Source organism: Oryzias melastigma, linkage group LG9 (genome assembly GCF_002922805.2).
Source record: "Oryzias melastigma strain HK-1 linkage group LG9, ASM292280v2, whole genome shotgun sequence".
Taxonomy (NCBI): domain Eukaryota; kingdom Metazoa; phylum Chordata; class Actinopteri; order Beloniformes; family Adrianichthyidae; genus Oryzias; species Oryzias melastigma.
Window position 1 is genome coordinate 10,570,072 of NC_050520.1, and position 27,767 is coordinate 10,597,838.

The 27,767-nt window shown below is 38.4% G+C and overlaps 1 protein-coding gene across 6 annotated transcripts in view; it reads left to right on the forward strand.

The window, feature by feature from the left end:
- The window catches only part of pde4d (phosphodiesterase 4D, cAMP-specific), a 201,349-nt gene that overhangs the window by 132,815 nt on the left and 40,767 nt on the right, over positions 1-27,767 (forward strand). The window contains exon 1 of one of the 6 annotated variants that reach the window (XM_024275310.2): positions 14,448-15,362. The exons of the other annotated variants lie outside the window; for them this stretch is intronic. Within the exon in view, the coding sequence (XP_024131078.1) occupies positions 15,274-15,362 (89 nt within the window). The 5' untranslated portion in view covers positions 14,448-15,273. Of the gene's footprint in view, positions 1-14,447; positions 15,363-27,767 lie in introns of those variants that run through there. 6 annotated transcript variants of the gene reach the window in all.

The window sequence follows — 27,767 nt, forward strand, 5'->3', positions numbered from 1 at the left end:
CTTTTTTGTATCGGAATGGAGCAGAGCACTGACATTTGCCCATTTCACTTGCTGCGTTACAAAAGAGAACGTTTTTCAAACATTTCTTCTTCTGCTCCACGATTTGAATAAAGAAACTCCAAAATGAAGTTTTGATCTTCATTTTTTTTATACATATGTCCTCCATTATGAGAACAATTGCTATAACATGTTAAAAATGTTCATTGGAGTGGGTCTTTAATGCAAGTTGTTGCTTTGAATGAGTTGTCTTGTTTTATTGAAATGAGAGTTGTTTAAGACCATGCCATTCCTCTGCTTTGATAGGTATAATGATCTGCAAGCTGTACCCTAAAGTGTAATTACTGTAGCAGGTTAATGTCACAGCAGAACCCCACAGAGCTCCTTCTTACATGCTGATCCTTCTTCATAATTCATGCCCATTAATAAGATGTAGAGCAGCTGGAGAAAGAAATGTGGCTGCTTCATCCAGTGCTGTCATTCAGACCTCTTAGTCCATTCAGAGAATTCTTAATCTTATCTTCTAATCTTTGTTGGATCTATAAATATCAGCTTTTCCTGTAAAGTCCTTTTTCTGGTTTTCATATTCATCACTTTGGAAGCAGATCACTAGTTTGACTTAAACATAGTTTTATTAACTTCATGTCAGAATAATCTCCATTTTATACACAAGCTCATGGTCCTCTTCTCATAACTTTCTGACATCCTAACTTTGTAATTTAATTAAAATTTAATGAAGTTTGTCCATGTTCTTGTTTTCTCTATGGGATTAATTGCCCATCACTTTTGCAGGAATCCTGCTTAAAGCTTGTTTTTTGTTTTTTCTTGTTCTTTTTTTTTAGTAAATATACCAAACAAAGGTTGCCATGACTGTCAGTAAACATGCATAATTAAGCATGAATCACAGACTGAATTACTGGATCCAATCATGTTGATTAAAGCACGCCTTCGGTCCTAATGGGTGAATAGTATTAGAGCTGTTTACATCATACTAAAGGAGGAGTTAGAGGCTTACCTTCCAAGCACAAAAGTCACACCACTGTCAGCTGAGCAGTTTGGAATGACGCCTGACAGCATAAATGCTGAATCTTCGAAATAAGAGTACATTTTTAGGTATTTTGTGTTGTATTATTGTTGAGAAATGAGGGATCAAGGTGGAACTTTAGGAACAGTGAAGTCTTGAAAGCATAAAAAAGAAAAAAAATCTACACTTAAAACCAGGTACTCCAAAAGACAATAAAGCAGCAAAAAAAATTAAGAAAATTTTACTGCAAATTACAATAAAGAAAAAATACCTCAGATTGTTCTGAAGTGTTTAAAAAAAAGGTTATTTCAAAAAAACGCTTTTAATGCTATGAGCAGCTCAAAGTACTTTACAGTTGTAAACAAAAAAAAAATTATTTACCCAGCATGTGAAACTTCACTATTAATCACAATGTTATATTAATTACCGTATTTTTCGGACTATAAGTCGCACCGGAGTATAAGTCGCAGGGGCCAAAAAATGCATAATGAAGAAGAAAAAACCATACATAAGTCGCACTGGAGTATAAGTCACATTTTTTGCAAGTAATTTATTTTACAAACTGGTTGAAAAAAACGATATTAAATCATCCTGGAAGGTAATTTTTAACATTCATAAGTGAATAGAAAACAGGCTGAATATGTGTCAACACATATTCACATATTAGCATCATGAAAAAAACGAAAAGGTGTAGCATTTATATAACATAACAGTTTTATTTAACTATAGCCTCAAGAACTCATCATCTTTGTATCTTTACTGTAAATAATTGCACGCAATCTCACTCCATATCACTGAATCCCTTAAATTCTTCGTCCTCTGTGTCACGTCTGAATAACTAAAGTAAATAAAGTAATTGCATAGATCACCATAAGAGGGCACTCTAGACTTCTGGTCTATATCTCATCTCATTAAAAATTCGTATATAAGTCGCACTGGAGTATAAGTCGCAGGGACATTCAATCTATGAAAAAAAACGCGACTTATAGTCCGGAAAATACGGTAATTTTTTTGACAATGTGCCACTTTTGAACAAAACAGGCCAGAGAGAAATGTTTCCTTCATTTTTATCGACTGAAATTTTGTAATTTATCAAGTGTTAACCCAGAAGTGTAAATTACGTTCACAAAACACATCAAACTCTATGTCTGCAGTATTCTTCCAAGAAAACAGAGACGCTGATGTACAGCCATTAGGAATGAACCTGCACGCCTAAATAAAAAAAAAAAGTTTCAGTCACCTTTCTATATCACTCCCCAGGCTGCTTTAAAACAAACACCACTTTCCTTCATCTTCTGGACAAAATCAAGCAATAAGAGGTGGACTTTCTCTCTGACCTTTAACCTATCGTGACGATCAGCATATATACGTATAGTTTCCTTTTCCGCTGCAGTCGAGGTTCGGCGACGCCTGTCGTATTACCGTGACAACCTCGCCAGACCAGGGTTGAAATAGTTCGCTTTTTGTGAAAAAGAGATCTAAAGTGGAAAAAGCAACAAGATTAAAGTACTAATTTTATACTCAGTATTTTATCGCACGCCGTGGAGACCTAAATTGGGGAAGCAGAGCCTCACCTCTACGATTAATTTGCGTTAATGAATATTAAAGCGTTAAATCTTTTTGATTAATTTAATGCGTTAACGTGTTAATGTTCACAGCCCTAATAGTTAATAAAAAGAAAGACTTTTGTCGTAATATAACAGAATACAAACGCATCAACGCAGATAAAACTTCCCTTAACTCTTAAGAACAAACACATTTATTAAATAAAGACGTTCTGAGTAAATAAAACTAGCTAATAAATGTTAACATTGATGGCAAATTACCTAACTACACTATCTGCCTGAAGTGGATGACAATAAAAGGGGATCAGGCCCTTCATCTGTTAAGTTAACCAGCAAACTGACGTCTTCCCTTAAGACTACCTAAATTACCCTTTCACTGTAGGTCTTCACTGGGTCATAGCAGTCCTCAGAGGAGCTCTTTTCACAGCTAAACAGATGCACAGTTCATGTCGTACCGTGATTAACGCTCAGTCTGGCCCACAGCAGAGAATGCATCAGCTTCAGCAGTGACATGATGCTGGTGCAATGCAGGAAAAGTCTATTTTTGGCGAGCTTTAGCAACACAGTCAACACAATGGTTCGGGGTGGCAGTGGAGGAGACTGTTACAGATGCCGGTGGTTATAACAAGGTATTTATACGCAGACGTGGATGAAAGGGTAACTTCCCTAGAAAGCGACAGAACAAATATGTGTTTTTGCTCCCGCAGATGAAAAGAGCAAATATTAAGCTACATCTCTTGATATGATAAAAGTACACATTGAGTATACAAGAATGTGCAGTTACACCCCCAAAGAGTTGAGCTGTTGAGAAAGTAAATGTTTGCTTAGACTGAACGAGGCAAATTAAAAACTGTCTTTTAAATGTGTCATATCTATTTGAAGTGTGATCCAGATTGACAAAATATATGCATAATCTTTAAGTTTAGCCTATATGTGATGAATACTCATTAAATATTTACATTTAAAGTATTTGTTGAAATGATTTTAAAGTAGAGACTGGCTGACTGGTGTGTTGTGAAATGTCAGGATGTGTGTGCTTCAGAGTCACCAGCTTCCAAAATGCACTCACCCCTTTAGGGTGGGCTTAATTTGATGGCTGTGGTACAAAGCTCCCATTCAAGTGTGCAGTGCAGCATTTACGCTCTGGTGGCTGCAGATCAAAAGCACAATGCAAGCAACTGACAGAACATTTGATAGTCATTGTCAGTTTTAGTCTGTAGCCACTCGTTCACTTGTCTGACAGTTTGTGGATGGGGGAGGCAGGTCACTGTGTGAATCAAGTCATGTCATTTGTTACCTTAAACTTTCAAAGAATTACTGTGTAACAGCTTTGAACCAAAAAAGTTTAAAGGTTCAAAACAGTGCGTCTGAGTATAGTTTTGACGTTAGTGTTTTTTGTTTTATATGGCATAATGAAGGACTCTGCCATTCTTTTCCATTGGGTGTGTCCACTGCAAAAGTGTTTTTACAGCTTTGTACCACACATTTTCAAATTAAACTCAATGACTCTTTTTGGGTCTTGAGATCACACTCATGCTTTCACTGCCTTCAAAGCTCTAAATGCAAATGTTCTAAAAGTGCTGTATTGCCGGGTTTTCACTGAGTGGTCCGGACCAGACCGGTCTACTCCTGGCCAGTTTAGAATGGTTCGGGTAATTCAAGTGAACGTTTCCATGGAGTGATGGACCATCAAGACGCATGCGAGGTATAGACCAATGATGTAACTGAACATCATGACAGTACGATTAGAGCAGTTCTCCATATTCATGGATTCGGCATGTCTCTGGTCCCTAACCCACATGCATAGGGGGGGATATTGAATGCAAAGAATTTTATATTCTTTGCAAGAAGTTTGCAGGAGGCAAAGACGAATACAGCTGAAAAGAGGACCAAACTTTTGGATTGGATCTTGGGCTCTGGTAGGACGCTTCCTGTTGTCGTATTGCCTTTATTCCAATCAATGGATTTCCTTGTGTGATGACAGTAGCTCCGCCTTAACTGGTCCGTTCAATTTTTCTATGGACCAACAACCAAAGTGGGACTAAAAATGGTCCGAATTGGTCCAACTCAGTGGGTCCATTTTAAAATGGAAACGTTCAAAATACTGTCCCTGTCCAGTCCAGGCCCGTCTGGACTGCTCAGTAGAAATGAGGCATATGTGTATGGGACAGTACTCCTGCTCATCCAAATCAGCTTGGATGTCAATGTTGGTGACAATGCCTGCCATCACAGCTACCGTATGAAGTATATTTTGGGACCTTCCAATGGACACTTGCATGACCCAACCGGTGTGCTGTGAGTAGACTCTAAGGAGCCTTTCTCAAGCTATGTACACACCAGGCATTTGAGGCGCATTCTGGACACGCATTTATCAATGAGGTTCACACTAGCTGCGTTTCCATTACACTTTTGCGCAAAACTTTTTCGAAATTTCTAGAATTTCGATAAAACAATGTTTCGAAAAAACAGCGTTTCCATTAAACCATGATTATGCGAAAAACTCGAAGTAATTCCCGCGATAAGTCATTAAAAACACATGACGACGGATATAAACACTATTTTCATGTGCAGTAGATTCATTCACATTTCTGCCACGGAGCTAGCTCTCATCCTTCCCATCAGAGAAGACGTCTACGTCTGATCCGAGCCTTGGAGCGGCAGGCTCCTTAAACGTGGGAGCGACGTAGAGTCAAACAGTTTTGGGGAATCGTGGTTGAAGAATTCACCGAAGAGCTGTGGATTCAGCATTTTCGCATGACACGCTCAACTTTTGATGAGCTGTGCGGTGCTCAAGGCAGCCAGTTGCTGTGAAAAAGCGCATTTGACCAGCTTTTCCTGCTTCCTGTCCGAAACGCCATATCCGGTTAATGGTCACGTGACTCGTTTGTTTCGAAAAAAGTGTTTCCATTACAGTTTTTCGAAAAACTACTGTTTCGATACGGCCCAAATACCACCTCCTCTAAGCGCAAAAACTTTATTTCGAAAAAGGCGAGTTTTTTCGAAATTGTGGTGTTTCCATTAGGATAATTTAATATCGAAATTCCGTTTTTCGAAATTTCAGAGTTAATGGAAACACGACTACTGAAAAGCAGGGAAGGGCTTCTTTTTTCTTTTTTCGACTGTTTACTAGCGCATGTCCACCACCTACAGTTAGAAGAGGGTGTGTGAAATGTCGAAGCGGTGCTAATCATGTCAATCTTGCTCCAGACTTTTTTTCTTTCACAGCTCCATTACGATATACTGTATGAAAGACTTGGTGTCATCTAATTACAGACGAGCACAAACAGCAATCATTAATTTCTCCTTCATAATTAATTTTCAAACTGTTGGCACTTTTGTGGATTAAGAGAGACTCCGTCTATTCGTCACTACCAAATCCAAGTCCCTGATTGGTCAAACGTCGACCTGATTTAATTTCCATTATACCATGGTCCGGGTGAATACTAGATTCTGATTGGCTGCTGGTGATAAAATTGATAATCCACAGTGATAATGCACACCTAAAAAAGAAGTTCCGGTCACATAGCCCAAATGTTCTGTATCACTGCGAAGGCCTTTATAAATCAAACTTTTGCTTCATCATCTGGACAAAAACAAGAGTTAAGAAGTGAACTTTGTCTTTGAACTGATGCTTTATTTCGCCTATCATGACAACCACCTTATATATTTCTCTCCTTTGCTGCCACAGTTGTAGTGCCAACTAATGTTACCGTGACAACATGCTGCACCACGTATCAAATAGTCCACTTTTTGTGAAAAACCATTCTAAACCAAAACAATAACAAGGATAAAGTACTGAAATTGTATTGAACATTTATTTCTTTTGTGACAATGGTTTAAGTTGGATAATGCCCTTTGAAGTGTGCATTATCAGAAATTAATGCACCTTAACCGTCCTCTGCTTTGTGTGGGATTGTTCAAGCTTCCATGGTTTGAGTTAATATCTGATGATGCAAACTTCGTCAGGTATAATCCCTTACACGTGCATTCAGTGGCTACATGTTTTGTACATAGAACCCAAGAACAACTGTAAAAACTTGCGTACATTTTGAACATGGAAGCCCGGATAGACCTCGATTGCATAGATTTTTCATCTTAAGTGGCTGCTTGAATGTCCATTTAAAGCAGGGTTTCAAACTATATGCCAGATGTACTGAATTCCAACAGCGCTGACAAGCAAAAAAAGTGGAATCACCCTTCATCCTATTGAGAAAAAAGTGATCATATCAACCAGTCAACACGTTTCATGTCACTGGTTCCTGGTGAGCATTCAATGCAGGAAGAGCAGCAGTGAAAAAGTTTAGATTTGTGCGTGTTTGGAGTGAGCAGTACAATGGTGTGAGATGAGCAGTGCCAAACAGGTGCGGTCTATGACTCACAAAGGATTCGTGTTGGAGATGATTTGTCAGCTTTGCGGCGTAGACAAGACAGGTATTCCCCAGAGCAGGAGGCCTGATCACATTCTTGTGGCCATTGTCACACATGCTGACAAGAACTGCAACAAAGGTAGACAAAAACTCAAACGCTTCCTTCAAGTGGACAAAATCAGAAAAGACGCAGCTTGGAGTTGTCAGACCCATGATGTGGTTCAAAAACTGCTCATAAATCATTTGTGTTTTATCCTTTTGCAAAAATTAATAGTGATTGAAAAGGTGGCTGAAACATTGTCTGCATTTTTATGTTAAAAGTTGTGTGTAACTTTGTTGTTTGCCAAGATGTGAACATGTTTGTGGTGTGGCCATGTGTATTCACCTAAAAATGTCTTTGGTGAAGCACACACGTGTATTTATTTCACGTGGGAATACAAAAACTGCTGAGACATCAGCTGCATTCTAATGTGAAAGGTTGCATTTAACTTTGCTGTTTGCAAAGTCTACACAGTTTTTCAGATGTTATATATTTTTATTTTGAAATAAAAAATATATATATTTGTTAATTTTACTGTAATTTATTTTTTTCCTTTCTGGATTTTGTTTTTTGCAGGATTTTAGGTTTAGGTGTGTTATTCCAAAAACTGTAAAGTCAAATAGGTTAGGTGATAACCTGATACCAAACAAGGTAAACCATTTTTAAGATGGACATTTATAAGTAAGCTCAAACGAGCCGAATACATACTAGACTCCAAAGGGTTAAGTTTTTTTATACAAACCTTATGACTTGATGTACAAATCTGAGTAAGGTCAATATACCTTGATATTTTTATCACCATTAACTGAAAAGAGGCATTTATTATCAATTCACATCCTCCCAGTATCACCTGGACTCTTATTTCCCAAAAAACTGACATTCTAAGAGTCAAATTTACATTATAAAATTGATAAATATATTTGTTTTTCTTCTTAGGTATTCCCTTCAGTAGTCACCACAGTGAATCAGCCTTAGTTTTTACAGTGATAGTGCTTCCTGACCAAACCCTCTGCATTCGTCCAGACCAGACGCCTGCAACATTTAACAGTAAAAGAGCCATTTGGGTCTGTTTCTTACTAATCAAGACCTAGCTGAAGCCTTAAAGTCTTACTTTATCCTTTAGAACATTTGATGCTGTTTTGCATATTGATTTTTTTTTTAATAATAAATATGAATTTTTATTATTTTTTGGCATGAATAAAAACAGAAATACAGAGAGAAACTAGCATTATTCTCAAAATGTTAATTGTTTTTCTTTTTTATTTTGATGGAACCTCATGTGTTTTGTTTTTAAAAAAATATGCCATGTGCCAAACAGGATTGTCCCAGTGCAGCTACTGTATTCTTAAGAAAGGTTATAAATAACACAAGGCAAAAATTGCATTTTTTCTCATTATATTATGTCTGCTTTGGTGAGCTGTCTTACTTTTTCCCACTAACTACTGGAGCTAACCTGATCATAAATACAAATTCATTGGTTTTTGATCCAGCAGAAAAAGTATATGAAGAATATAGAAAAAACATATGTATTAGCAACTCCCATCTGGGTGGTAATTAACATAAAATAAACTGAGCAGCCAGAAAAGATCTGTTTTTTTTACTAAAGTTTGGTTAGTGTTTGAAATCTGTAAATCTAATTCAAATCAATTTATTAATAGCCACAGGTTACACCCCCCTGATCCAGACAAACCATAGGACAGCCTTGCAGTACCTTACAGCACCTGGTGGAGGCAGTCTCCCTTCCAGTGACTAATCAACTCTGGGCCCAACCCTGCTTAGCTTCACAGATCAGACAGGATTGGGTGTGTCCAGGACTACAGACATGCAATAAAACTCCTTTTACTATTCTTCTTTAAAAAAAAAATGAAAGTAAAGACGAGGACTGGAGGAGAAATAAAACACCATGGCTTGACATGCGGCTTTAATGTTCCACTGGGTCACGCAGGGAGCAAGGACGGGTTTAATACAGGGATTAGTCAGAGGTTGGAGCCTGTAGCTTTCAAGTTCACCGTCTTTGCCCCCTGCTGTCTCTGTGCAGAACAGTTTTTAACCACTCTTGCATTAACTTTTCATTTATTACTTTTTCAGATCACACTTGCATCATACTCCTCTTACCCAACTCTGTAAAGAACAAGTTAGTCTGCTGAGTTGAACTGTCATCTGTGTGTCTCAGTTTGTCACCACATTCCATGAGAGGGGAACCGCCTTGTGTTTTAATAGGCAGAGAAGTGGAGCTAACAGAAGTTAAGAGGCTCAAAGAGGGAGAGGAAATTGCCAAGGGTCACACAACCTTCTACAGGTTCATCAGCCTCGGAGCATGGCTCACCTGTTGCCCTTCCGCGGCATGGAAACTGCCGCAGCGTGCTGCAGGGCAAACAGTGTTCCAGCTCCTCCTGCAGTCATGTAACCCGTGAGGTTGTTGGGTCAGTGGTTGGTGATTTGCTGGACACCCTCCCACATTAGCCTCGTGTTTAATAATCGACATTAGCTACAGCATGAGTGCAGCAAGCCAGTTGACATGTGGGCAACCTCCTGTTGTTGCTATGGAAACAAAAAGTGTAATAAATATAAGACATTTTAACTTTGCATTAAAAGGCTTAAACTTGACAGGTTACTGAAGAGAATAAAGCATTACAGATCACTGTATCACGAGGTATTATATAATGCAGTCAATACACAATAGAGTTGATAAAGTCTTAATATGAATCCTCATCCTTGGCCTTTGCTGTCTTCCAACAGGGCTTTTGCTGGATGTCAGTGTTAATTTCAGCATCATCACCTGAATAAGGTTAAAGTTCCGTTTTCTCTAACGACATAATGGGATAAGCAGAGGAGAACTGATTGTGCCAAATTCTACTGAGTGCATTCTCATCAGATGGTGCTACAGTGAAGATTGCCTCTAGTAATGGACCTCTGTTATGTTAGCACTTACCCATTTTTTACCTGCTGTTGGAAAAAGGCATCATGAAGCACTAAGTAGATATGATTATTTAAAAAGGTTGATTCAACTATTGCCCTCAGCTATGGGATGTCAGATACATCCATATTAATCCTATTGGAAATACACTTTTTTTAAATCACAAATGGAGCTTTTTTGGTTTAATTTTTGTGGGAATGTGTGAAAACAGTACTCTGTGAGGTCATTTTAAGCTCTAAGCTTGGTAGCCAAACCCCGGGCTCACACTGGTCCGGTTCGGTCTCTCCGGTGCTCCGTATACGTTTTGTTGATTTCAAATTTTTGCCATACGCCTGAGCCAAGCCCTTTTTTATGAAGTTGGAGCTATTAACGAGCAAAATAAAAAATCATGCAAGTGAGTGTAAAGAGTATCTGGTACATTTTTCAAAATAGATTCTGTTTTCTGCTGTACTGCGTTGTAAACATCACGTCATTGTGACAACCAAACCCGGTCTCCCCATCTTGTTGCACAATACGTGTAACAGTCAAATAAGTACTTTTAACCCTGTATAAAACAAAAGGATTGATAAAAGTTCTGTGCTTCCCTGCTGAATGTAGCCGAGTAACAGAAAAAGAAGTGTGAATATAATTCAAAATCCCGGCAGAATGAGTGTTTGTTTACTAGTACTTCCTATATAAATGGTGGGACTCCTACGTTGGGAGTCTTGCGAGGTTGGCAGCAGAACCTGTGGCTGCTAGTTAAGGGCAATATGACGATACATATCTTGTGGGCGATAGAAAAGTGTATATCATGCCATTTCTATTCTGTTGTTTCTATCATTTATTTTTTACATTTTTATTACTGAACGTTTGTACTACCCTTTACACTGTCGATTTGTCCTTGCGCAAAATATTCACCCTAATATTGACCCCAGTATACTTTGAGTTCAACCAAAGAAAAGCACTTTAGGGCTATTAAAGAAATGCTCTATAAACCAAAAGGAGAAAAAGAGAATATGGCTTGTTGTGTAAAAGCACTTTGAGTGGTCAAGTGGAGCGCTGCTATAAAGGTACAGTCTGTTTACCATTTATAAGGTTGTAAAAACACCAGTAAACGTATCCCAGAAAGCCTAGTAGAGCAGGAACAATATTAAGAAGTCATGAGGGCTCATAACATCTCTGTGCAGAGCATATGTTCTGCACCTACACCCTTGACACCCTGTTTAGATGTCGCACATCTTTTCCAATAAAGTACCCCCGCTCTGCCATTTATTCAGTCTCTAAAAACCAATGAGTAAAAAAAAAAAAATCTCTTCACTTCCTCAAGTGAGTCTTTTTTTTTTGTCCACTTAAAATTTTCTCACATTCTACAGAATGGCCCTTGATGCCTCCGTGTCCCCATTAGATGTGGGAATCTAATTACAAATATCTGATTTGAAGGGGGAATAAGTTAACCTTTGCTGAAATGCCACGGCATAACCATCTGTGAATGGCAAGGAGGAGGACTGGGCTGCAGGCCTTTCCACCGCGGCGCACGAGGAGTGACAGACAGGCGGCCCACCTCAAGGAAACAATGTGCAAGAGTTTTCCCGCCTCTCAAGAGATTGTTTCCCCATTTAAATGTAAAACACGTCCGTCTTTTATATTAATGTAGTAAGCCGAGTTGCTAAGCCAGCAAATGTGTTTGTTGTGATGTCATAAATTCTCCATCTAATTTGCTAATGTGCAGCAGTGCAATTATTATAAACAAAACAGAGTGTATCAAACTTCTTGTTGTTACATTTCTGACAAGTTTGTCAGAGCTGCAGAATTGAATGTGGACGCTGTCGTGCTGGTGCAGGTCCAAGACAGTTTTATGATAAAACCACAGAGGCTGCGGAACCTGTGGACAATTGATCTGCAGGAAAATAAAAATAAGTACTCTCTTAAATGTCAGAACACATAAAATCAATAAGTATTTCTTCCGCTGTGTGATTCAGACCTCCTCCCTCTGGTGCTCAGAAACACAGATAGCCACTAATGTAATGAAAAAGGGCCTCCTGACTTGAATATGATGTGATGCTTCATAGATGGAGAATCCAATGTCTTGCTTACAAGCGGGGATCACCGATGATGCCGCTCTAATGTTGTTTTAGTGCTTTATGGCTGCAGCATGTTATTGTGTTAGCTGCATTGAACGCATATTGTGGATTCAAGAATTCTGTGCCCCTTTCTTGTTCATAAATTTGACCTTGTTCTGTCACTACTGCACTTTCCCCACTTTGTCTGCTTTTAGGGGAAGAAAAATCACGTTTGTTCTTCTTTTCTAAAGCCAGTGCATGTACCTTCTATGTAACGTTTCAAAGTCGAGACCCGGGGATCCAGATTTGATTTTATTGTTATTAATGACCCAATGTTATATTGTGCTTATTTGTAACTTGTATAATTTTGAAAAAAATGTAGTTTTATGAAAAGTAAAATATTTAAGGTATAAGTTGTTTTATTCTGGAATAATATTCCTGTCTTTTTATTATTCATAAATATGTTAAAAAGTTATGCTTTTAAAATTTTTTAAATCTGGCATTATTCTATCTTTTTGGCCTATTTTGGCATTTACCAAGATTTTTTAGGCTATTTTGGAGTTTAGCTAATATTTCAGCTACATGCTAGCTGTTTTGGCTAATTTAGGCTTTTTTATCTGAAGTTTTTAGGTTGATTTGGAATTAGGCTGATATTTACACACTTGCTGTTTTGGCTAATTTAGGCTTTTCTTTCAGTTTTTTAGACTATTTGGAAGTTTAGTTATTTTTTTCTACTACGTGATAGCTGTTTTGGCTAACCCAAGTTTTTTTTCAGTTTTTTAAGGGTAATTTGGCATTTATCTAGTATTTTAGCTGGCTATCAGCTTCAGCGTTTTCAGCTATTAACTTCAGTGTTTTCAGCTATCAATTTCAGCATCTTCAGCTATCAGCACTAGCCTCTTAAGCGGCCAAATTCAGCTTAAAGTATTCACTCTAGCATTATCTTTTGTAATGCTATATATCTAGTTCATAATTATGTTAAAAAGTTACAGGTTTGAAGTTTTAAAAATGTAGTTTTAGAGTGTTCAATAAATGTTTATCCAGTTCAGCCCACAACCTAAGGTGTGTTTTGGATTTTGGCCCCTTGTGCGCTTGAGTTTGACACCTGTGTTCTATGTCCATCACCAACCAATAGATTTATGCACTTTTTTTACTGCTTCTTTTAGTTTTGATCATATTTGCTTGATGACTTCTGACAGCTCAGCAGTGTTGATTGGAACAAGCAACAACAGCTCCTAAGCCGGGACTTCGATTATGCAATGCAGCACTGATGCACACAGATGCATTCTGGGAGATTCTGTTAGTAGCATTCTGACCCCAGTTTGTGTTTATATGGAAAGTGTCTGAAACAATCTCATTCACGAGGCAGATGGATGCTGAACGTTCTCCTGTGTGTGCTCCTAATAAATAACAGGTGCTCCGCTGTTTCTGCTTTAACCTTTAAAGACTCGTTCACCCCCTGTTGCTAGTTGAGCTGTCAAATCTGCCCCTCAGCACTATTAAATTGCCCCTCATCATCCCAAAGCGTTGCATTTCTTCCTCCCTCTTTTTTTTCCCCCACTAACAACGTCCTTCAGATCCAGAAAAGCCTCCACCCAGGTGGGTGTTGCAGAAAGTGTGGGCTTACAGAGGCTGAGAGTTGGTCTGACTTTTGGCAGGAGTTGAGAAGCTGCTGACGTGTGCGTTGGGCAGGATGTGTTTAGGAAGCAGTTCTGAATCCTGTTTTTGAGACCGCAGTAACTAGAGCTGTGGCTTATAATGCAAAACATACACAGGGAGAACCACAGTTTTCGAAGTCCGGCTCATCCAGTCTGACCTCAGTCGTAAAAATGTCCAAAGCGATATTTAAAGTTTCTGCTACGTATTTACTGCTGACACTGACATAAAATATGGGACGTGCTCTGAGTTAGTTGTGTCCCTAGAGTTAAAAGACACTCAGTGACATTACTTTTCTTCTTTATTTAACAATGTTTTCATTTGCTAGTGTGAAAGAAAATAATGCATAACTCTTCAGGCGGGGTAATGTCATCCTGAGAAACAGGTTTCTCGTAACTTTTATTGTCATGCAAACGCTGAGCTTTACATGCATATACATGTGCAAGAGGAGCAAAGATGTCTTTGTGTGTGTGGTTTGGATATTTTTGCTCACTAGACAGTAGAAACAGACGGGTTTCTGTTTGAAGAGACAAAAACATAACCTGACATAGCAACAGCAGCACGTGTTGTCATGACGAAGGCCGGCCCTGCAACAGGCAAAATAACACCGACGGGTAATTTACGGGGACACGGCTCTGTCAACACCTCTGCTTTATTCTTGTAAGAGAAACCTTTCGTTTATGCTGCTACATACATTCCTAGAAAATGGTGCCGGTGCATACCTGTTGCTCTGAATGAAGTCTTAAGAGGATCAATAGATTTAGCCGCCTGAGTACAGCAGGCACACCTAGTACAGAGTCAGGACATCCCACTGCCTGGATGGAGGGAGGGAGAGAAAGAGGCTAGGCAGCCAAACAGTGAGCGGGGACGAAAGTGAGGAGACGCTCTACCATTCTTTTTTTTCAGATCTTCTATTCTTCGTCAAAAACTGGGAAAGAGGAAGACGGGAAGTAAGAGAGACAGAGGGGGCAGAGCCAGAGAGGATGAAAACAAACCTGTGAGGGTGTGAGTGACTCTGTGCGTAACATGCTCTGTCATGCTGGGGTGACTGCCGCTGTCTCTCCAACCGGCGTCGCTGCCTGTCAGGAAGAGGACTGTTTACCAGAGGAATGATTCCCTGAACCGGTTCACCATGTGGATGTGGGACAGTAATTTCCAAACCTTCGCTGGAAGAATCCCACGGAAAAAAGAGCAGTGGCCAGAGAGCTTAGCTGGTCCTGCCGGGTGGCTGCATGTGTGCCCACACTGCTGATACTCTCTTTCAGAAACTGACTTCACACTAGGCTTATGTCTATTTGCTCTCTCTGCCAGTTCTGAAAGCTTTTTTTAGCCACCACATGTGTTAGAATTTTTATTATCCTTCTGGAACTCATTGGATTTTATTGTGGATTATACTGTTTTGTTTTTTTCTTTTTAAGTTTGCCTTGTTAGAACCAAAACTTTACTTTTTTTTTTTCCAAGGAATCTCTTTGATCAAACAAGTGAAGGACTGGTCTGAATGTATGCAGCACAGAAGTGGACTTTTACAATACTATGGAACGGTATATATTTTGCACCGGAGCTACAGAGACAAGAAGTGAATGTCTGTGGATAGATTCCTAAAGAGATAAGGGGCTCACGGTGCAAAAAGCCAACAAGAAGGGGAATCAGTCCCGACACAGCTTTGTTATGAAGCCTGGACAATACCTGGATGTACCCAGTGAAAGGTCCATAATGCACCTCAGCCATTTTCCCTTCAGAAGGCACTCCTGGATATGGTGAGTGTCAGATTTAGGACATAAAGACTTTTGATTTATTCATCATTCTTGTGTTAATTCGCTGGTAGTATGTCCTCACTTTATCTAGAAATATCCTTACAAAGAACATGCATTAAGAAGTCTTTGTTGCTTTAAATGTATAAAAAGAGGTCCCTTATGGAAAGCCCAACCCATTACCATTATTTTCTTTTTCCAGTTCAGATGTATTCAAGGAAATTTATTGTTAAATGGGCCAGACGTTTCCTGTCATTTTCTCCCACACTAAATGCACCAGTTGATCCATAAACTTGAGGTCAGATTAGAAATAGCAGGCCAAGCACACAGAGGTGTTGTAATGCCGAAGCGGTTGTTGAAAGCTGTAAAAAAAAAAGAAAAAGCTAAACTATAAACAGCTGCTGTTGGATTTTTCTGCTGTACATAATCAGCGGGTGAGTGATGTGACTGTCTGCCAGCTTTGTTAAAACCTGTGTGTGGGGAGGGGCACAGAGCAGCCAGTGACGTTGCGAGTTATTTGAATACAGCCAACATTTTTCCGTACGTTCAGATTTACATGGGTTTGGGCGGTGTCGTGTTATTTTTCTTTTACAAAAAGACTGTGTGTCTGTCTGCACTAAAACTGTGTGATTGACATTTTGGGTGTTGACAACAGCACTGTTCTACCTGGTGCACAGAATTTTTTTTTCTGTGTTTTGTCTTCTTATCATTAAAGGGGCTATACCACACTTTCAGAGTAAACTATATCGATATATATGGTCATAAATTACCTTTGGCACACAAAAGAACACCGTATTTATGAAATATGAGTTATTTTTTTGTTATTTTTTTCTACCCAGAAGTAAGACGCCTTGATCTCTGAGGCTCCGCCTTTCACTGCTTGTGGGTGCCACCCATTTTATGACGTCATCCTAGAGCCGGCCTCGGCAGCGTGTCTACGTTTATCCTGCAAAAACAAAGAGCATCCAAACTTTTGCAAAGATGGATGCTTCATACCGTATATCTGCCTTTAGTAGCCATCGCTACTCTGTCTAGCAGTTGAGCTAGCTGAGCGTCAAAGCTAGCTGCTAGGTGGCAAAGCTTGTGGCTGACCACCACTAGCTGAGTGTTAAAGCTAGCAGCTGAGCTAGCTGAGCGAAGAAACTGTGTTTGTGTTAGCCTGGGGGGCGGGTCTGGCAGTGCAGACTCTTCCTGAAAGGGGCTGTTCTCACTTTGTGACATCAGCTCGTGAGAACCTGCTAGTTTTTGTGGGTTGGAAGGGGCTGATACTAAGAGAACAGGTTTTTAGAAGGTTATTCAGAAATGCATGAATGGATCAAAATACAGCTTTAGGGTTGTTTATAGTGGGGAATTAACAGTATAATTCTCTTAAAAGCAAATATTTTTTACTGTATATTTCTTCTGTTTTGTACCTCTTTGTATTTAAGAATTAGGACATCCCAGTCACTTTAATTTCAGATTTTTTATTAATTTTCAGATATTATTGTAAAATTGTGCAAAAACGGGAAAAAAAAAACAAAGAAAAAAAAAACAGAGGAATCACTTTTTAAATGTGTAACTATCATAAAATAAAACAAAAAAATGAAAAGCTTAAAAAAACAGGTTAAGGAACAATCCTCCATGACATAGCAGGATTGCAATACTACCAATCCTAAATATATTCTATGATATTTAAAAGTATAAAATTATCAAATTTACAAAAAATGTTCAAGACTTCAATGCAACATTAAACAATAGCTGCTCAAAAAGTTTTTTTTTGCTCCTTAAATTTTTTTTTCTAGGTAAGTGTAGCAGAAATTTGTTATATTTATCTGTATAATGTCCACTATTTTACGACCTAAAATAGCCGTGACGTTTTCTCCCGATTGTTTAATCCCTAAGTAAGTTGGGACACCCCATTCCTATCTTTTGGTGTGGCGGGGTCAAACAGAAGGGCTTCACGATGAAATTGAGATTTACATAAACTGCAGTAAAACACACAAAGGAGATCTTTAAAACTTGTGGTAATTTATAATCTTTTGTTCATCTGAGGCATGTGACCGAGGACGATGCATATGACGCAAATAAAAAATTGGCCTTTCAGTTAGGAGGTAAAATAAGAGGAACTATTCTAAAATACCTCATTATTTGATCGTTTCTCATCCATTGTCGTCATCAGTCTTTTCTAGTGGCTGCAATTCCCCGAAAATGGATTCAATTTAAAAAAAATCTTGTTAGATGTAATTCATAGCCTGCTGGTATGTGTTCAGTTGTTGAATTGGATGGCTGCAGCAAATCCAGTTACAGTGTCACAACAACAGTTCAGGGTTGTCATAGCTGTCAGACAGAGCAATCTGAAAAAGCAGGATCAGTCCGTCACACTTTATTGAAACCTCAGGCAGGGCTTTTGTCTTTCTTCAGACAGCAAATCGTTTTCCCATGTGACTGATTTGGACTGTGTGTTTTTGTGTAGCTGGGTCTTTACGCGCAAGGATGGCTTTTTTTTACTCCTTATGCATAAACAAAACATCATTCATAAAACAGCAATTTCACGAAGAAACTGCAAAGCACTACCAGTGATTATACTCCAAAAGCAGCTTTTAAAAATGTGTATGAATTATAAAGAAAATTTAAATTGTGAAATTTAGAGTCACTTCAGGGGTTGTTGAGGAACATTGCATAATTTATGTCTCAGAAAGTCTATTTAACCTGTGAATCATACAAAGTTTTGTACTATATTTGCATCATTCAAATCAAGAAGCTTGAAATGCTCTAAATAAAATAAATAGTACAGGAACAAGAATCATAGTGTTGTGACATAAATACCATAGAATAAAATTTAAAGAAATTACAATTAATAAAAAAAAAAAAATGTAAAAAAGTCACGTTTTTTTCCCCCAAATTGTAAAAAATGTTGTGATGTAAAAAGTAAGGCAAAAAAGAAAACGGCTAATAAAATCTTAGTAACACCACAAGACAAGCTGTAATCTGTGAACTACTTCTTCACACAAATAGACTTTTTGCTTCATTAATATTAGTTATTTTAATCAAATTAGGTAAAAACATGTCCTATTTAAATAGATGTCCAATTCAAATAGAATTCAGATATAGAATAGATTCAATATTAGTGTAATTTTTAGCATTAGGGCCAGTTTGAAGTATTTCAGCTGTCAGTCGGCAGCTGAGACTCAGTTATGTCCTAGATTTTTGTGTTGGGAGTTGCCTCCAGCTTTGCAATGAATAAACTGAGATGTATGATTATCTAAACTTCATTAAACACTAACCAGAATAGAGATAAAAAATGTGTGTAGTAATCCAATTAAGTGAATCCAGTGCCGCAGAGGCCAGGGAAAGGGAATAGACAGAGGTATATTTAGAACAAAGGCTTTAAATGCTTAGCTTTCCTCCGTTACTGTCCGGTATTGAAGGTTAGAGCACAGGCCACTGGTTGATTTTTTTGATTTGAGATACTTTAAAGCTTAATGTGTATTGTAGAGTACTTTTTTTAGGTTTTTTAGGTTCTCATTATTCACAATCCAGAAATGACCATAGCTGTTGTTTGTTTTGTATTTAGTGTTAGTTGTGTGTACATACATCATATTTTAAGGAACAACTTCACTAATGTTTTCATTATTGCCTTATTCTACGTCAGTCCGGCTCCTTTACACAACAAAAGCCAATTCTAAGAATTCTATATGCATACATAACGACACTTGTTTTCATTTTTTATAATACACTCACCGTATTTATTATGTATAAACCAAGGACACCAGTAATAATTTAGAGGTAGCTCTGGTTCAGGATGGAAAATTAAGAGCCGTCCCTGAAGCTGTAGCCGTCTGGATTCTTGCATTCCTTTGCCCTCCTTCTGAGTAGACCCAAGAGGTGAGTTGGGATTAGTCATTCCCTACGCCTCTATTCTCCTCTTCTCTTACTGTGGAAAAGTGAATTGGCTATAAAATACATGTTAACCCATTTTTTCAGGAGAAAAAAATGCATTTACGGCTCTTTAGTTTGCGTGCTGTGTCTCTACACACTTTGTAAGGAGTTCTTAAAATGCACTTTGGGCACGGCAGAGACTTGCTGTCAGCTTTAGGGAGTCCCGGCTATCTGTCACTGTTGTCCCAGAGAGCCACTGTGCGCCTGTGTGTGTGCAAAATGCAGATCTGCTTCTCCCATCCGCCATCAATCTTTGTCAGCCAGCTGGTGTGATTTGGATGTATTCAGCTTCATTACAGGTGCTCATCTGTTGAAGCCCCCTCTCTCTTTTTATAAAAAGGCCTCACAGACTAACACTTCTTATTTCTTCACACATTTTGTCTTCTCACACAAATGCAACTGCTTTAGGAGTCTGCAAGATGAATGAATTCATTGATACCCACACCAGGTGTGATTGCACTTTGCAGTGGAAATTAGAACTTCCTGTAATTAAGAAAAAAGACACAACAGATTATGGTATGCCAAAAAGAAACTGAAATTGTGTGCGTGTTTTTTTTTTTTTTTTTTTTTTTAGATGTTTCAAGGCAGCTTTAGACATAATTTTTGGAACTTGTGAAACAAAGGGTGTATTCAGACGAGATTTGGTTTGATCAAAGTGAAGCAGAGTTCATTTCAAGCACACTCTGATCAGGAACCAGGAACTGCTTTCTTATCAAGGTGGCCCCGGTTTGTTTCCAGGTCTGGTTTGCGCTGAGTTTTCTTCAGTCTGAATAGACTCCGTGCTCGGAGTGGAACAACTGAACCAAACAGCCAGCGTAGCCGGGTATTACGTGATAAAAACAGAGTTGGAACATAGCAACCCTGAACTGCGGAGAAACGTGAAGCAACGATGAGACACAGCAACTCACTGAAATTTGGTCGGATAAATGCAGACTCATTAAAACATCTTTTAATATGAACCACATTGCTTCTCACAGTGTTTTCCCTACAATCTATATGTCTTAAACATTTATCAGAGTACCTTCTTAGCCATTTTCTTGCCAGTTACTGCCTTGCAGTGAGGCTCTGTTACACCAAAGTGTTGTACTTTACGTCGATATTGACGTTCAGTATTGGTCAGTGAACTATAAAGTTTAAATAAGTGAACTATCCCGACAAGGAATGAATATAGACCAAATATACCAATATAGACCAAACGTCAGGTTCAAGATTCAACCTGCACCAAATTAAGTAGACTTGGTCCGGACCAATGTCCAGTTGGAATAGACCCAAAATCTCGCTCCTCATCAATATTCTTTGTCAAGCATCGTATGCCATAAAATTGGCACCCAAAGTGTAAATTTTCAAGTTTAGCAGACAGCTTTGGTGTTGTTTATTCTAAAGGCAGCGTTTTAAATAAATGTATGGAAGGGAGAGGCGGATCAGCACACCCTCTCCAAAGGGAAGAATTAAAGAATTTATTACAGCTTCAGCTGATGTCAAGCACAACAGAGGCATACTAAGAGGCAGGGGAGAACTCTTGTTACCTCTGTTTTTTTTAACTCTTGCTGCACTGTTAGACAACGAATATATCATGTATTACCTGTTTACTTGCTCATCTTGTTGATCTGTACTACTTTTTCCTACTTGGATCATGATAAGCATTATATCAGTTTCTCCTTTCTCATGACTTTCTTCTGCCCACAGTTGGTCTCCTCTGTTCCTATCATTTACTGACACGATCCGCTCATGTGTTGCATGAAACATGGCAGATGAAATGAAGCATAGAAGAAATGTCTACAAGCTGCGGTTCCATTACTCATGGCAGCATTGCAGACGTACTAGCAATCTGGCAAACAAAAACAGGCCAGAACACTGCAGTGTTAGGAAACGCGTAACAAATTCTCGTAATATACACTCACCAGCCACTTTATGAGGTACACCTTGCTAGTCTTTGTAAACCCTAGAGATGGTTGTGGGTGAAAATCCCAGTAGATCATCAGTTTCTGAAGTCAAGACCATCAACAATACCACATTTAAAGTCACTTTCATCCCCTTTATTCTTAATTCTGCTTAGTTTGAACTGCACAACATTGTCTTGAACAGAGGTCTACAACCCTTGATTCTAAACGAGCCATTTGGTCCAGTTTTTTACTGACCAAAACCGAGTACGAGCCGCAAAGTCATACACTTCATCTATGTATTAAGTAAAATAAATAAACTCTAAACATATTATGTACTGATATTATTAGCTTTTTTATTTAAAGCCAAAGAGCTACAATGGAGGGATGAAGGAACCCCATGTGGCTCCGGAGCCTCAGGTTTAAGGCCCGTGCTCTTAAAATGCATTGAGATGCTGCCACGTGATTGGCTGATTAGAAATGTTAACGAGCAGTTGGACAGGTGTTCCTAATAAAGTGGTCAGTGATATTTTTATCTCTCAATTAAATTAGACTGTGGCAAGACTTTTGACATCATAGTGAATATCAACAGCTTGTACACTTCTCTTGGTAATTATTTTAAATGGAAAACAATATTGTGTTTTTTTTTGGTTATTCAGCTGTGTTCTGCCAGATACTTACCTTGTTTTGCAATAATTATAATTAAAAAATTGAATCAGAATGACGCACAGACACGGTTTTCTCTGTGCTGTCACATTTTTTTGTGGTTTTTGTTGCGTAACTTTGAAAAGAATAGCGAGATGACAGTTCCTCGCTGTGATTCTTGAGGCAAATTAAGCTCCATATTTATTTCAGATATCCATTTCATTTAAATTTGAACGTTTCAAACTTTCCACTACCACTCACAAGTGCAGCTGCTGCATGCGGGATATTCAGTCTTGTGCTCAGCTGCAGGACGGAGGCAAAAAGATGGACAGATCAATAAAAATACAAGGTGGCAGCCAGATTTATTGGAAGCGTGAGGATAGCCGCAGGTGCTTCTCTGAGATCTCATAAATCAAAAGTCAAACGCTGCTTTTATAAAGTGGTCACAGGCTGCTTGTGCAAGTAATTGTGCGTGTTGGTAAGGTATGTGGGTAAATTCTAAAGTTAAATTTAGTTAAACATTTAACTCAAAGCCTCCAGGGGTTTTCTAAGGGAAACATAACTGAGATTTTTTTTATGTGCAATTATGACTCAGCAGAAGTCCACACTTATTGCTCAATATTTTCTGAGATGCAGCTGAAGTTGTGATTTTGCAAGAATAAATCTATGAATGAATACTTATTTTTCTGGCCTAAATTGAATTTAGACTTATATTTAGCAGAATTCCAATTTTCCTAGGAGTCCAACTCTTTGATTGAAAATGTACTTCAAATAAAGTTTTTCCCGGCTGATGTTTTGGAGACCAGTTTCTGATAAAACACAGCAGCACTGAGAGGGAGTGTTAAATTCTCCCACCGCAGCCACAAAACAAACAGATGTAATGAGACAAAAAGATGGGGCGAGCTGTGTTTTAAGGCAAACGGGGAAGAGGCCCAACCCTGGGGTTTTCATTAAAATAAACTTTGCCAGAAGGGTTTATGCGTCACTGCTCGCCCCTCTTAATGTGAGTTAGGGGGGTGGGGACTTAAACTGTAGCGACCAGCCTCTGTTCTTTTTTAGTGTTAATTTACTGACATGTATTGACCTCCCAAAGAATTTCTCACTGCTCCTGATCAGAGCTCATGTTCCCTCAGCTGTTTTTTTGTTCTGCCACCTCCCTAGTGATCGGTTACAGACGCAGGACACAGAGCATGGCAAATGTAATGGGAATTACCCATTAGTTTCAGAAAAAAACATGCTAATGATGTTGTTCCTCCCTTGAGGGAAATGCGTTTGACAGTGATGTTGATTAGGATTGCCACGATGACGGCAGCGGGTATGATGAGGCGAAGGAAGACTGGAACGGCTTAGGCTGGATGAGGGAGTTCCCTTGACGTGCACATGTGTGCACACACTTCTCGGACTTGAGGAGTCTTAAAATTCTAGCTAAAGCTCATGAAGAAACGATAGGACTAAAAAAGAAGAAGTTCTTAGTTGTGTTTAATAAATTAAATTAGGACAGTTTGGCTTCTTATTTGGAATAGTTTTTCTTTTAATTTTTTTGTCTAAATTTTGATGCTGCATTGTGCTTTAAAGGGGCTATATCCTGCTTTCAGAGTAGGGCTGCCACGATTAGTCGACTAATTGACTATTAAAATAGTCGAAAACTAATTTAATAGTCGATTAGTCGTTGCTTTATATTATATGGAGTCAGAGTGCAGTAAAGTTGAAAGTTATAATGACATTATGCTAGCTTTTTGGACTATTTTGGCATTTTTTGTGTTTTTTTGGCTGTTTTGGAGTTTAGCTAATATTTCAGCTTCATGCTAGCTGTTTTAGCTAATTTAGGAATTTTTCGGTTTTTAAGGCTAATTTGGAGTTTGACTAATACTTCAGCTACATGTTACCTATTTTGGCTAATTTAGGCTTTTTTAAAAGTTTTTTTAGGCTATTTTGAAGTTTTGCTATTTTTTTCAGCTACATGCTAGCTGTTTTAGTTAACATAAGTTTTTTTTTTCTTCTTTTTGTTTTTTTAGGCTAATTTGGCATTTGGCTAATATTTTAGCTGGCTATCAGCTTTAGCATTTGCAGCTATTAGCTTACGATTTCAGCTATTAGCTTTAGTTATTCAGCTATCAATGTCAGCATCTTTAGCTATCAACACTTGCATCTTCAGCGTTTCCATTGGAACATGAACCCATTAAACAGTACCGAACTGTACCCCTTGACAACCTTAGAAAGCACCAATATAGCGCTCTTTAAGCTAACGTTTGTAAGCATTTGGGTTTCCTGTGCACTCTTTTGATCACGAGTCTATATTGAAAATGTCTGCAAACAACAGTTTGCGGTGGAACTGCAAATGTTCCTTGCCATCCTTAGTGATGGTGTGATACAGGGTGAGCTAGCGGCATGCTAGCGGTCTATGGCACGCAAACACCGTGAAAACAAACCACTCAGTGAAAGCGAGGCTTAACTAAGGGGAAACGCTTAGAATTAACTGGACCGTACCGGACAACTCTTCACTGTGCTGTACCAGACCGTCAGTGAAAACATTTATAAGCTATAAAAAAAAAAAAAAGAGAGAGATTTTGCATGAGATAATCCCTTTAATACCCATGCTGTGCCCAAACTTCCTCCTTAGTCCGTCACCACTAAAAATCTATATAGTTTGGGATTATCTAGAACCCTGGATTTTAAAACCAATTTAGATACTATGCTCACTACTTATTTTTTTAAAAGGCAAATATCACATCATCACTTTCCCAAATTAATAACCTAATAAATATTAACATTTTACAGCTACTATTTATGTGTTTTGTGTACTTCGATTACTTATAAAAAACTAATTATTTTTTTTTTTTTTACATTATAATTTGTTTAAACACAATACATTGTAGTCTATACTTGCCAATCTAGTGAGCACTGATTTCAGACAGTCCTATTACGTGGGAAACTGTATAGTGTACAATGCAGTGATTGGTAAGGGATTTAGAACACAACCCCAATGTTTAGTCTGCATATTTTACTTTCCTTAGCATGGACTGTCACATTAAATTTACATTTGTATGCTGCTTCCTGAGTAGAAACGCCTCCATACACAACCTCAGCTCTTACCCCATCCGGTAAGACGGGGTCCCCTGCTGCTCTGCAGAAAAAGAAAACAATCTCAACAGGAATGAACCGTTTATTTTAATTATTATCCACCTCATTTGGCACAGATTGGTAAAAATAAATCTTTCTTCAAGAGGGATTTTTGAAACTCCAATGTTTTCCTCCTTGTCTTTCCAAACACTATAATTCAGTTGGTATTGATTGAGTTTATTGATTTTAATACAGGAATGCAAACAGTTAAACTGTGACGACTGAATATTGAGGCTTTTCTTCTATTCTGAAAGCAGGTTTAAAATTGAACCGAGTGACAATGATTAAAGTTGGAACAACTTTGGTGTTTTAAAATTACAGGGTTTGATGTCTGATATAATATAATTTATTTATCAGTTCCAACTTGAATTTTTGAATGCCTTAGCTGTCTCCTCTTTACTGTCATTATTTCCCATTTTTTCCTTCAGTTCTGACTCCTAATTTTCCTCATTCGACATACTTCCATGACCACATTATGCTGGCATAAAATTAAATCCTGCCGTACCTTAGCTAATGATGTTTCTGGTGTTTGGGTTTTCATTTTTTTAGTGGTGTTTTCAAATTATCTGCTGTTTTGTATCTTCTAGTTTTTAGTTGTTGACATCGAAGCAGCCTGAAGAAAAAACAAAGAATGTTTGAAATCTTGAAGCTTCCAAACCAGCTCTACTGCTTTGCTTTTGAAAATATTTTCAAATCTAAGAGGGAATTGAGGTGAATGGTGAACTTAATAACAGCATGAAGAGTGTATTTGCTTTCATGCAAACTCCTGTCTAACCCTCAATGTCTTAATGATCCTGTGGGTTACACATGAGAACCATTGACTTTATATGAGAACTGGAGTTAATGGTAAACGCTGTAGAGTTGTATAGTCCTTTTCTTCCTTCCTCAAAGCCCCAAAGCACTGACGCCAGTCTAAAACCACCAGAGGCAATGTGGCGTTCAGTGTCCTGCCTAAGGACACATGGGGAGTGGAAGACAGGAATTGAACCTGCAGAAGTTAACTCCCTACAAGCAGGTGTGACGCCACGTGTAGACAATGGCTCACTTCTGGCTCAAATCACCATTTTTTTTTTTTTTTTTTGCGCAGCGATAACTCCGCCATGTTGGATCCAGACGTCAGTAAGTGGTGATTGGTCAATGTCAGTCTAGTCAATATTTCTATGGCAACCACTCTTGCCAATCAGTAGTGAGCTTGTTGGAGGTCCGCACCCCTACCACTTGAAAGTGGGCTGAGAGAATCTTTCAATCAATCGCTTTGAATGTTCAAAAACATCATGAGTATTATCAAGAACACGTTAAAAAACAGATGATTGACCAAGAATAGTTTTTCTGACAAATAGTAATTGGTGTTTTTTTTCTTCATAGAGGTCTGTAGGATTTTGGCTTCTTGGAGCTGGTGGGTACTTCCTGTTTGGATCACCAGAGGGGCGGGGTTACTCAGTCCAGTTCTTATATACTGTCAACAATTAGAACAGGCACTAGAAAGACGACCTTTGCTAAATTTGGACTTTAGAATTCATGTCCTCCAAAAAGGATTATTCACCTTTTGATTGTCCTTCAGAGGTTTGTCTTAAGCACCTCCCCCTTTTCCTTCTAAAGCTTGAAAAGTTCTTTTAAAATGCTTTCTATATAGTGTTTTCATTTAAACATATTTCATATAAAAGTTCTAACCGTGTGGAAGGAAGTGACTTGCAATGATAAAGTATTAAAACTACATCAATCATTAAACACAAGGCAGTTTTTATACATTGATTCTGAGTGCAATCTATTTAACTTTGCATGGTCCTCCTGAAAGCCAGTAAGCAGATTAGAGTTGTCTGCATGACTGAAGAAAAAAAACTGCATATGAAGCTAAATGATCATTTTGACAGCTACTGTGACGCAAGTGTTCCCAGGGTTAGTTTGGGGTTTCAGTCTAATCTGGATTACCTGGTGGAGGAGGCATCCTCACCGCACAGCGGCCGGGCATTCCTCTCACACTATGCGTCCATATGCAGCTTTCACACCCTCGACCGCCCAATGATGTCATCGGGGTTTTAATGGGAGATTAGCGTGACATCACTGGGAATGCTGCCAACTTAAACCTATTAACCTCACCACTTGCTTGAAGTGCACTTGAGCAGTTTGCGTCTGTGTGATTTGTGAAAGCCTCCTGAGCAAATTGTTTGACTGTCTGCGTCCTTCTGACTGTTCTTCGCTGTATTATTGCGTCCTTTGACCGTCTGTTTGTAAGACACAATCACTTCTGTGGTGTCCACAACGGCGTTGATGAGTTAACAACAGATCAAAACCAATATCAAGGTAGAACTGCTAACCTTAAACCAACAGAACACAAATATAAAGAGAATATAGCCTCATCCAATTTGTGTGTTCTTGATTTGTAATACAGTTAATTTTGTGTGTAATTGTGCACACTTGCATTTGTGTATTTACATGTGCATAAATTAAAAAATAAAAAATGTACACACAACTTAAAAATTAAAGGAGCTAAAACTAACTGCACACAAATCTTTAAAAAGTACACATGAATCACCTGAAACACACTGATTTGAGACTCTTCATGTTTCCAGATTTGTGTGCAAGTGATGCGTTTAAATGCTGCTAGAATGCTGGGTCATCAGAGTTCCCTCATAAATATAGTAAAGTATATATATATAATGCAAATATAAATGTCAAGTTTTACCAGATATTATTCACAATCAAAATTTAAAGTGGCTGATAAGAAAACACTAATGGCCCAGCATTCTAGCAACATTTAACGCATCACTTGCAGAAAAATCTTGGAGAGAATCTTGGAGTTGCAAATCTGATTTGTGTGTAAATGTTGTTTTGTGTGTGTATCAGGTGA